The 12,548-nt window shown below is 40.0% G+C and overlaps 1 protein-coding gene across 4 annotated transcripts in view; it reads left to right on the forward strand.

Moving 5' to 3' along the window:
• ATP7A (ATPase copper transporting alpha) overlaps positions 1-12,548 on the forward strand; it is a 107,707-nt gene that overhangs the window by 30,617 nt on the left and 64,542 nt on the right. For all 4 annotated transcript variants that reach the window (XM_028522885.2, XM_036016793.1, XM_036016792.1 and 1 more), the window contains 3 exons: positions 157-297; positions 10,038-10,527; positions 11,528-12,253. In XM_028522885.2, coding sequence (XP_028378686.1) covers positions 178-297; positions 10,038-10,527; positions 11,528-12,253 — 1,336 coding nt within the window. In that variant the 5' untranslated portion in view covers positions 157-177. The remainder of the gene's footprint in view (positions 1-156; positions 298-10,037; positions 10,528-11,527; positions 12,254-12,548) is intronic.

The following is a 12,548-nucleotide window of genomic DNA, read 5'->3' on the forward strand; positions in this document are numbered from 1 at the left end:
GGGTTATGGCCTGCAACCCAGGCATGTACCCTGGCTGGGACTCGAACCTGTGACGCTTTGGTTCGCAGCCCGCGCTCAATCCACTGAGCTACGCCAGCCAGGGCTAGGAAGTGTTATTTCCATGGCTGAAGTTAATGAGGTCACTGTTCCTCATAGGAATGTAAAGAAGAAATCAGAATGGATCCAAACATGAGTGTGAGTTGTGTCAGCATCTCTGTGGAGGGGATGACGTGTAGTTCCTGCGTCTGGACCATCGAGCAGCACATTGGAAAACTGAACGGTGTGCATCACATTAAAGTAAGTGACTCTCCGGGAATTAGTGAAGTCGGAGATTTCAGAATGGGTTTGACTTCTCAGTGAAGTGCGTACAGCATTTCCCCTTCCTGTCTCTACAATATCCCTGTCTGTGATTCAGACTGCTCTTAAGATCTTGAGCCAATGGACTTTAATTTGCCTTGTTTTCATGACAAAAAAAATTAGCTAATTGGCATATAGTGATTCCGTATGCAGTTTGATACAAAATTTCTTCAAAGCAAGAGTCATGTGAGGCGTGGTGGCAATATATGGGTAATTCTTTTCCGTGTCTGAAACAGTAGGTGATTTTTTTCCATGTCTGAGTTTCATATTCATCTTGGCAAGAGAGAGCCAAGTAAGCTTTGGATCCATTCTTACTATTTCTATGGCGGGGAAGCAGTGCTCACATCTGTTGTCTGTACCACACACTCTGGCCAGCTAAGACTGCGTGGATAGTTGTGGTTAAAAAAGCTTTATTTACATAATATGCTAAGCCTTCTGCAAAGCTTTCTGCCCATAGGAATACTTAGATATGAATTTTCCACTTTCCCATGCTCCACAAGTAGGATTTTCTTCTGTATTCACCATTTACCTTCACATAACTCCAGTCTTAAAGGCTGTTTATTTTCATCTGCCCCTTCCCCCCTCCCCAAGGATGCTGCTTTCTTTAATTTGCTTTGGAGAGATTTCCAAGTTGGAAAAGCTGAGAAGTGACAGTATTTACGACATTGAAGGTTTTGTCAAACTCCTTCACCTTCAAAATATTCAAATTTATAAAAACATTTTGTAATTTTTTCACTAATTTGTAAACTATCCAAAAATCAGGCAGATATTTTGCAGTGTGTTGATTTGAAAAGAGAATGGCCAAGGTGATCCCACAGCCTTCCCACCCAAAGATTTAAAAACAAGTTGTTTAATTTCAGTGCATAGCAACTGACACCTGCATTTGATTTTACCTGCAAATGAAATCAATTACATGTCCTCCAGTTGATCTAAGGGGCTGGTGCTGGGCGCAAGAATGGAAGCTAAATCTTACTAATTGTCTGTGCTAATTGGAATAAAGCTACTTACCATCAAAAAACTAGTTCACATAGTTTTTCTCCAGGCGACTTTGGTATTTACTCTTTTCTGGCAAACTATTTTACGTTAATATCTGTTTTGTTAATATATCCATGTATCAGTGAACAGCTAAATCCTGCTTTGACGTTTGCAGGTACTTTTCTGTATAGAGCTTTTTTTTAAAGCCTATTATATCACATTCATTTGTAAGGCTGCTGTTTCTATTGCATCTTCCCAGAACTCACCTCTGTTAATAAAGCCTGTTTAAGGTAAAAAAAAAAAAAAACGCATTTGAATTAGATTAAGTGTAAAGGGAAAGGAGCAGCGATGTGATGTCAAAGCACTTTGTGTTATCAGCAGTGATTCATAGGGATCCCGGTGACAGATGCTTAGGGCCATGCTTTCCAGAGCACGCTCGCAATTTGATTGCCTAAAACAAAAGGAAGCACACCATCTCCACCTTTTCCAGCTTGCCTGTCCTCTTTTAGTCAAAAGCCCACATAGAATATCATTTTAATATCTCGTCTTTGATTCTTCCTTTAAAAAGTATTTTATTGGGTGAGGGGCAGATGAAGCAGGGCAAAGGAAGTCAAATACAAGGTGATGAAAGGAGACTAGACTTCGGGTAGTCAGGACACAACGGGGTGTGCAGATGTTGTATTAGAAATTGTACCCTGAAATTTACATGATGTTACTAAGCAATGTTTCCCAGTATATTTAATAAAACATATTTTACTGAGTGTTTCTTCTAGGCCCAGAAACAGATTTATTGTGAAGTTAAAGAAGCTTAAGTTTCATAGCCGCTCGCTTAACAGTGGCACCTTCTGACACCCTGGACGAAGTGTTAGCAATAGGTTCACATGGTTACACGTCTTTGCAAAAGTAAAATATTTTGCCTTGGCTGGTGTGGCTCAGTGGATTCAGTGCCGGCCTGCAAACCAAAGGGTCATTGGTTCGATTCCCAGTCAGGGCACATGCCTGGGTTGCTGGCCAGGTCATTGGTAGGGGCGTGCAATAGGCAACCAACCACATGTTGATACTTCTGTCCCTCTCTTTTCTCTCTCCCTTGCCCTCTCTTCAAAAATACATACATAAAATATTAAAAAACGTATAAAACATTTCAACGACAATCCTTTAAAGTCTATTGTCTAATGCCTCTTTGACTCCCCTCCCCATTAGACATCCCCTTTGTGTTGGGTGGTACCGGATGTGCCATGGCCACCTGGAGGATCTGCCCAAGAGGAGGTTGAGTTGGGGATATGTTCAGTTTGGGGTTACTAACTAGGATATTTAGCTATATGTGGTTCCTAGTCACTTGTGTGTACAGTGACATTTTTGCTCGAAATTGCGGTGTAGGAATGGCTTCCAGCAACACTGCTGCCCACCGACTCACCCAGGGCCAGGGCAGGTAGATTTTTACCTTGGATTGGACCTTTCTTTGATACTTGGGGTGAAGTTAACAAAATCAGAAACCTAAGCCTCCTTTAATAACCGATTCTATATCTTCTTGGAAGAATGATTATTACCTAGGAATTTATATTAAGCAAAATGCGATATTACTCTAATACAGTGTTTGAAAAAGGAATGTTCTCTTTTTTTAAGATTTTATTTATTTATTTTTAGAGAGGGAAGGGAGAGAGATAGAGAGATAGAAACATCAATGTGTGGTTGCTGGGGGTTATGGCCTGCAACCCAGGCATGTGCCCTGACTGGGAATCGAATCTGGGACACTTTGGTTCCCAGCCTGTGCTCCATCCACTGAGCTTCGCCAGCCAGGGCTTGAAAAAGGAATGTTCAATGTTCAATACACTATCATTTGCCATAGCAAAAGTTAAGAAACAAGAAAAAATTCCAAATAGAAATCAAAAAGACGAATCACTATAGGCCGATATGGAACAATATCTAACATATACTTGCTAAGTAAAAAACCAAGGTGCAGAACAATATTTATAGTGAGATTCCATTTATATAAAAGGGGATATACACACACACACACACACACACACACGTATAGATATACATATATACATATAGACCATTTTGTAGTCATAGTCTATTTCTGGAAGGCTATATACATTGCAAACTGATAACCGCTTCCCTTTGAGAGAGAGATTTTACTCTGTACATGTGTAACCTTTTCAAGAATTAAAAAAAAAGTTAAATTTAAGGGAAGCAAGCAACATATTGATCTACAGAATGAATTGAGTTACTGCCAGCATGTGGGTGGTCATTTTGTAAAAGGATAGTCTATATTAGCAGAATGGGTGACAGCCTTTATCTACATGAAGGGAAAAAGCACTCAGAGTTGGCAGTTTAAATTTCAAGGACAAAGTAATTTGCTAATAAAGCATTAACCTTTGGAGTCATTCAGTACTTATATCTAATTAAATTTGGTTTTACATTTCTACTTTGAAAAAGGCCAACCAATCGCAGAGAAAGACCTTCACATTATCTGCCTATTTCATTTTCCCCCTGAACAGACCGCTGGGGTGATTAAATTAAACTTCAGGTTAATCCCTTCAAAGTCTGCAGTCTTGACATTGGCAGAAACAAACAAGAGTATTACACTCACAACTTGACAATTTAAGACAAAATTCCCAAAATGAATTTAAGAGCTGAAGCTGCAATGAGAAATAATCATCCATTCTACTTATGCTAAAATTACAGACTTCTTGACTATTCACTCTCCTTGAATTTTGTTAAAGCTCTGATCTGTTCCACTGAAGCATTTTTTCCATAAAGCAGCCGCACTCAACGTAATGTCACAATTGCATCACTTCATATCAATTTTATTCCAAATCCTACCAGAACTTTTTGACTTAGTCAAAACAATGTCTTCCCCAAACCTGGTTTCTAAATTTACTGCAAATTAGTCTTAGGAAATGTAATCTCAGAAACTAGGATCTAGAAATGTTAAACCTTGACATTTTCTTAAAAAGTGACCAATATTTATGTATTAACATGTTGAGGTAAATTCTGACTATAAAGTATGTTTGGACATGGAACTTTTTCTATATGATTCCTAGAAAGAGGTGCATCTACCTTTTGTAGTCACTGAAACTTAAACATTTGGGGGGACTTGCTTTAAGAAAAATAATCCAGCCCTTTCTGGTGTGGCTGAGCAGGTCAGGCACTGGCCTGTGAACCGAAAGGTCACCGGTTTGATTCCCGGTTAGGGCACATGCCCACATTGCGGGCCAGGTCCCCGATTGGAGGTGTGTGAGAAGCAACCGATCAATGTTTCTCTCCCTCTCTCTCCTCCCTTCTCCTCTCTCTAAAAAATAAATAAAATCTTTTTAAAAATTTTTATTTATTTATTTTTAGAGAGGGAAGGGAAGGAGAGAGAGAGAGAGAGAGAGAGACAAAGAGACAGAGAAAGGGAGAGACAGAGAAAGGGAGAGACATCAATGTGTGGTTGCTGGAGACCGTGGCCTGCAACCTAGGCATGTGCCCTGACTGGGAATCGAACCTGCGTTGCCTGGTTCGCAGCCCGAGCTCAATCCACTGAGCTATGCCAGCCAGGGCTAATAAAATCTTTTTTTAAAAAAAGGAAAAGAATCCAAGACTGAAAAAAATTCTGTTCAAAAGTAAATATTCTGAACAAGTAATAAAGTTACAATTTACAAAAATTTTTAAAGCTCATAAATACCATAAAATCCATAAAAATAACAGATGTAATACTAATGCTTAATACACGCCTACCTCTATATTTTATTTTCCTATAGTTTTGCCTGTATACTCTGCTGCTTCATTTAACAATGCTCTTGTAAAAACACTTTTCAACCTAGAGAAAAGAAACATAACTGTCTTTCTCACAGGTCAAAAATATATATTTTTAATAGAAGTTTAGAAAAGTTCCTTACAACAGCATGACTAGGTACTGACAAATTTTTAGGCCTGCTGTCAAATTTAGAAAAAAAAATATCCAGTTTCTTTCATATAGGAGCTATACGATTTCAGGGCATTTCCAAAAAGCTTACTTGTGCAGAGATTAGTTTGAAATATTCTTTGACCTGATAATAGTCACTTACCAGTTTTACACTGGGCCCTACAGCTTCCTGGAAGAATGGTGTGAAGAGGGACTTTCACTATTTCCTTTTTATTACTTTAATTTTGATAATCAATAATTATACATGAGTTGTATAATTTTGGAAGTAAAACCAATGTATCTTAGCAATGAAATTCTGACAAAGCACTCAGTTTACAGATCATTTAATTAATGAAATTAATGCTACAACTTAAAAAGACTAACAAAATCCCAGTATCTTTTTCATTTTTAAAATAGTTGGGCTTTGAATTTTTATATTGTAAGAATGTCTTCTGCTAGTTTATAAATTGATTTATATTTTGACTGGTAACCTTTATTGAGGTTGGTCAAAAAGTTTGTGTAAGTAGAGCTTGATGATTTACTTTATGATATCATCATTTTTAGTATTCTGTGCTGAAACATCAAAGTAGGGTATTACGTAATATACACATACTTTAACAAACAATGGAATTTGTATTGAGATATATTATACATATCTCAATGGGATTCCTATTATGTATTAAAATAGTTCTTACTTGAGTCAAAAATACATTGTAGCCCTGGCCCCATAGCTCAGTTGGTTAGAGTGTCATCCCAATATACCAGTGTTGCTCATTCGATCCCAGGTCAGGGCACATACAAGAATCAACTAACAAATGCATAACTAAGTGGAACAACAAATTAGTGTTTCTGTTTGTGTCTCAAATCAATAAAAACATTTTAAAAGATAGTGTAAGTGGTGAATCAAACATTAGAAATTCAAGATAGTTGATGAATCATGTCATTTTTAAAAATGGGGAAATTTTACATTATACTAATTGTCAATCCTCATAAAAACCCAAAGAAACATATTCTGTAAATCATTTTAAACCTAAAGCAGTAGGGCACAGGATAGGAAATGCAGGGGGGAAGACAAACGGGGAATTAAAATTTGGTTCAGACTCTAGAAAACAATTTATATTCATAAATCACACATTATTCATATTACAGGCGTAGAATTTTAGTTACTCAAGAAAATTCAAGATCATCCTACCTTTTCAGTTACAGATGGAAAAAGAACATGGACTTGGAGTTACATAAACCTGTATCTATATGGTAGCTTTCATTTTCCTGCTGGTTTTTCTGGGCAATGTGTTCAGTTTGCTAGGCTTCATAAATGTCACTGGATCACCTTTTAGTATCAGATGAGAAGGAATACAAAAGAGAAAAATGTGCTGATGACAACCCAAAAAGTGGTAGCAGCACAGTTTTTAGCTTTTATGGAAAGTTACAGCTAAAAAGGATTATCTGCTTCAGCCTGTCAAGAAACTATAGCTCTTTGAGTTAGGGAGATTTCTCCAAGGTCTGGCTTTCATCTTACTTGAGAACAGCTTGTGCAGCCTTTGTCTGTTTATGAAAATTATACAGAAATCACAGGCAGATAAAGTATGCTATGCCTGAATGTCATGCTTTAGACATTTCAGTAGATAAAGAACACCAGGCTCATTAAAATAATGGATCTTCACAATCCACATGGACAGTTAGCACGTCTACACCACGATTACTGCTATGGAGACCACAGAGTGCATTTGATTTCTTTTCTACTCTCCCGCCTTCATTGAAATACAACAAATAATCCTCCCCCTCGAGTCCTTCCTGTGAGCCACATTCATAATTTCTAGAGCACAGGTGGCAAACACGAGGTCTGTGGGCCAAACCTGGCCCTCCACCTTGTTTTATCCGGCCCAGCACCTTGTTACTACCTGGTGGCAGCGCTGAGCTCTCGCTTAACTGTTAAAAGAGTAGTTACATTCATATAGTCCTAAAGTTATATTCCGCCCTTTGAAGGCAACCACAAGGCTAATGTGGCCCCCAGTGAAAATGAGTTCGACACCCCTGTTCTAGGCTGTTTATTTTCAGAGGTACTATTGATACAGTGGACAAATAGTTCTTCTGAAAATGACAGCTTTGGTGACTAATGAAAGATCCCGAGACAAAGACAAGCTGTGGAAAATTTGGAGCAATGTGGGGAATAGGCAGAGGTGGTTTTTGTGGGGGGGGGGGTCATGGGAAAGAAGAGCTGGGCAGGTCCAGAACCAGCCTGGAGCCGGTGCCCGCTTTTGTTCACCGGGGCGTCTAGCACGGTGTCAGGCATATAATAGGCACGCGGCAAATGTTTGTGGAATAAATAAATGCTATTTTAGCTTCCTTCCCCGGGGATTTAGCCTCCACAACAGTATTGTGAGAATCACTGTATGAATTTCCTTTCAATGGAAATAAAGGGGCTGTTTATTTTTGTTCCCTTTGAGACCTTAGGCTTGAAAAGTCTCTTTGATATCTAACATTCAGAGGACAAGTTAAGTGCCATTACTCCAGAGGGGAACCAGGGGAACGTTTTTGTGTGTGCTAAGTGTGGCTGGCCTGTTTTAAAATACATGCACAGAAGTTACTAAATAAAGAAATGTTTTCCAGGCTGCAGTGTGAAAAAATTCATTGGGTAATAAAATCTTTTGTATATTATTTTATATCCATAGTTGCCTTTTTTCCTTATGTCTTTTTATCAGTAGAAGAGAGGCTAAAGTCGCCCTGGCTAGTGTGGCTCAGTGGATTGAGTGTTAGCCTGTGAACCAAAGGGTCTCCAGTTCCATTCCCAGTCAGGGCACATGGCTGGGTCGCGGGCTGGGTCCCCAGTAGGGGGCGCACAACCACTCACTGATGTTCTTCTCCCTCTCTTTCTCCCTCCCTTCCCCTCTAAGAAATAAAATCTTGAAAAAAGAGAGGCTAAAGCAGTAGAAAGCACAGCAAACTGTCTAGTGACGAAGTAAATGTTGCTCTTAAAATCGGTTTTGAGAATAATTTCTCATTGGGTTTGTTGGTAAATTGACATTTTTGGAGGGGGGGAAATTAGTTCAAGGGTTGGGAAGCAGATGAAGAGGTAAAAGGGGTCAAAATATGTGATTACAGAAGGAGACTAAACTAAGAGCAACCTGACCAACTAGAATTATCAGTCTTCATGATATTTCATGGTACGGGCACATTTCAAGATTTTATCAAATACGTAGCCATTGATTACCAAGCTGCAGGAAAAATAAACATGATACATATTAAAATAAGAGAAAGATTTGACTCTATAACTATCCTAGATGATTTAAAGTGAGATTTCCTACTCTGAATTCCTTGTAATTATATTTTGTGGTGGTTTTTATTTTATGGAACAAAGCTTTTCACCAGGAATCCATCATCATCATCATCATCATCATCATCTTAAACCTCCTTTAGAACATTTCTACCCTATTGCTGGGGTGTCAAACTCACTTTTACCGGGTCCACATCAGCCTCGTGGTTGCCTTCAAAGGGCCGAATGTAATTTTAGGGCTGTGTAAATGGAACTACCCCTTAACTAGGGGCAAGGAGCTCGGCTCTGCCACTGGGTAGAAACAAGGTGCTGGGCCGGATAAAGCAAGGCAGAGGGCCGGATTCAGCCCAGGGGCCTTGTGTTTGTCACCTGTGCCCTATCGTTTCCTTTACCATCTATAGTCTCCTTGCTAGGTGCCGCCCCTCCTAAAATGTCTCTTGGTGCTGCCCCTTTTCACCCCCAGTATTGAGCTTTCACTCAGAGCTTCTGTTGCACCATCACTGCATTACAACAGCTTCCTGGCTGATCTCCCTTTGTCCTGTGTCACCCCAACATCATCTTCCATGGCGCCTCCCACATGATTCTTCTCTCACATGCAAATATGATCATGTCATCCCCTTGCCTAACCTTTCCATGGCTCTCTGTTACCTGTAGGGTAAATGACAAGCCATTACTGGCATACAAGAGGCCCCATAATAAAGCAGTTGCTTAATTCTCCAGCCTGTCATCTTTCTCTACTGTTGTGCATTCATTCGTTTGGAATACCCTGCCTCATATGTCCTTGCCGATTTGTGTTTGTGTTATAACATTCAGGTACTATCTCCATGGAGAAGCCTTTCCCCACCCATACTCGCAGGAATAAGTGGCTGTCCATTTTCTGTATTCTCTCTTTTAGTATCGTTCCCTGTGACTCTGTCATGCTTGGCTTTGTATTCTGAGAATCCCAGTCCCTAGCACCTACAATATGTGCTCGATAAATATTAGTCGTTCGGTGTGTACTTTTCTATAACTCGCTGCCGCAAAGAACTGCTTTCCTATTTGTTTACTCCTCTGATCCTTATAACAACCCTGAATGATAATAGGGCATATTTCCCACTTTGCAGATGGCAGGACTAAGGAGTATGGCTGGCTAATAAGTGGAGATCTGAAACTCCAAGTCAAATCTTATGACTTCCAACCAAGTGTGTGTGTGTGTGTGTGTGTGTGTGAGTGAGTGAGAGGCTGCATCACAATTTTGTGTCAGATATCTGCCAAACAGTTGCACACAGTCATGGCAGTAGTTCTCTGTGTATTTGTCTACAGTGTTTCAAATGCCTGATCAGTAAGTACATGAGTCACTTACACCTACATACAGCTTTACCATTCCTGTCGCAAACAAGACAGTTGGTGTTTCTCTCTGAAGAAAATAGTAGTGATAAGAAGTAATAGACAAACCCCATCAGACTGAACTATTAGTTTCATTCTTCAATGTGGCGTGATGATCGCTTCTGGCTCTCTGTCATGTAATGTAATTAAAGTGACTTCTGAACTTTCCTTCCAAAGGTCTCCCTGGAAGAAAAAAATGCAACTATTATTTATGACCCTAAACTACAGACTGCAGAGACCATGCAGGAAGCTATCGACGACATGGGCTTTGATGCTATCCTCCACAGTCCCCACCCTGTCCCTGTTTTAACCGACACCGTGTGTCTGCGAGTTCCTGGTTCCCTGACTGCGCCGTGGGACCATATCCAAAGCACATTGCTCAAGGCCAAGGGTGTCACAGACATTAACATTTCCCCTCAGCAAAGAAGTGCAGTGGTGACGATAATCCCTTCTTTAGTGAATGCCAATCGGATAATGGAGCTGGTTCCAGATCTCATTTTCGATCCTGGAACTGTGGAGAAAAAGTCAGGGACCTGTGAAGATTACAGGGTGGCTCCGGCGGGTGAAGTCAAGCTGAAGATGAAAGTGGAGGGGATGACCTGCCACTCGTGCACAAGCACCATCGAAGGGAAAATAGGGAAACTGCAGGGTGTTCAGCAAATTAAAGGTAACGCGCCTGGTGGTATTGGTGTGTTTTGTAAGGCTGAGTTTGCTGTTCTGGCCTTTCGGCCTTTTCTTCTTCTTCTTAAGCATGGGATTTGAATTCGTGGGACTAGAATGCTCATTGCTTCATTAAAGACTGAAGTACAGTGCATTGCCAGGATTAATGTTAGTAAAGAGAATGATTAAAAGTTACATGAGTCTTGAACTAGCAGAAAAGGCAGTTGGGGAGGCATTTCATGGAGTTCAGGGTCTTTTTAAATTTATTTTATTTTATTTTATTTTTTTATTTATTTTCTTAAAGATTTTTTAAAAGATTTTTTAAGTTTTTATTTATTTTTTAGATAGGGAAAGGAGGGAGAAAGAGAGAGAGAGAGAAACATCAATGTGCGGTTGCTGGGGGCTGTGGCCTGCAACCCAGGCATGTGCCCTGACTGGGAATCAAACCTGTGACACTTTGGTTTGCAGCCCGCACTCAGTCCACTGAAGTACGCCAGCCAGGGCTCAGGGTCTTTTTTTAAAACAAATTTACCTATTTATTTATCTTTAGAGAGAGGGAAAGGGAGGGAGAAAGATGGGGAGAGAAATATCAATGTTTCTCTCATGTGCCCCCTATTGGGGATCTGGGCTGCAACCCAGGCATGTGCCTTGACAGGGAATTGAACTGGCCACCCTTTGGTTCGCAGCTGGAACTCATTTCACTGAGCCACACCAGCCAGGGTGAGTTCAGGGTTCTTAATACAACATGCCTGTGGTCTTCTTTATGTCTAATATATGTCTATTCAGGCATGCAGAAACTTGGAGACCGTGGATATAGTGGCATATCTTTAACTTTTTTCTAGTCTCCATCACTAACATATTCTGAAAAGAACAGATTTATTTTAAGAAAGGATAATAACAGTGAGAGAGAAACGATTTTGTGTGATAGCGATTCAGTCTAAAGAATGTTTTCTGAAGCAGACCAGGAATAACTGAATTAAATAACTATTTTTCTTTTTATTAATCAGTCTCCTTGGACAACCAAGAAGCTACTGTTGTTTATCAACCTCATCTTATCACAGGAGAGGAAATCAAGAAGCAGATTGAAGCTGCGGGCTTTCCAGCATTCATCAAAAAGCAGCACAAGTGCATGTTGGGAAATATCGATATAGGACGTCTACAAAACACACCAGTCAAATCCCCAGAAGGATCACAGCCGAGGAGTCCAGCATGTGCTGATGGTTTTTCCACAGCCACTTTCTCCATAGAAGGCATGCATTGTAAATCGTGTGTGTCAAACATTGAAAGTGCTTTATCTACACTCCAGTATATAAGCAGCATAGTAGTTTCCTTAGAGAACAGATCTGCTGTCGTCAAGTACAATCCAAACTTAGTCACTCCAGAAGCCCTGAGAAAAGCAATAGAGGCCGTACCACCAGGACAGTATAGAGTTAGTATTACAGGTGGAGTTGACAGTACCTCAAACTCTCCTTCTGGCTCCTGTCCACAGAAGATTCCCTTGAACGTGGTTAGCCAGCCCCTGACTCAAGAAACTGTGATCAACATCAGTGGCATGACTTGTAACTCCTGTGTGCAGTCTATCGAGGGGGTCATGTCAAAAAAGGCAGGGGTAAAATCCATACTAGTGTCCCTCGCAAACAGCAATGGAACTGTAGAATACGACCCTCTACTGACCTCTCCAGAAACCTTGAGGAAAGCAATAGAAGACATGGGATTTGATGCTACCTTGCCAGGTAATTATCAGTTTTTTCTTTAATATGCCTAATGTTCTTTTCTCGCCAGTTTGCTGATTCTTTCGTCTTTTATCAATGAGAAAGGAGTAATAGGCATTTTATTTCCACTTTTTGGAAATAAGGCCAGTGTAAGTATTCAGTGATGTATATATACAGAGATGCATAAAGATGTTTGCAAAATTATTTAAAAAGCACAGACCTTAAGTCATGGTATATATCCATGTGATGAAATGGTTATGAAGCCATAAAAATTGTGGTATTAAAGGTACTTAATGCCACAGGAGAGTGTCAAATA

Source organism: Phyllostomus discolor, chromosome X (assembly GCF_004126475.2).
Source record: "Phyllostomus discolor isolate MPI-MPIP mPhyDis1 chromosome X, mPhyDis1.pri.v3, whole genome shotgun sequence".
Classification (NCBI taxonomy): Eukaryota; Metazoa; Chordata; class Mammalia; order Chiroptera; family Phyllostomidae; genus Phyllostomus; species Phyllostomus discolor.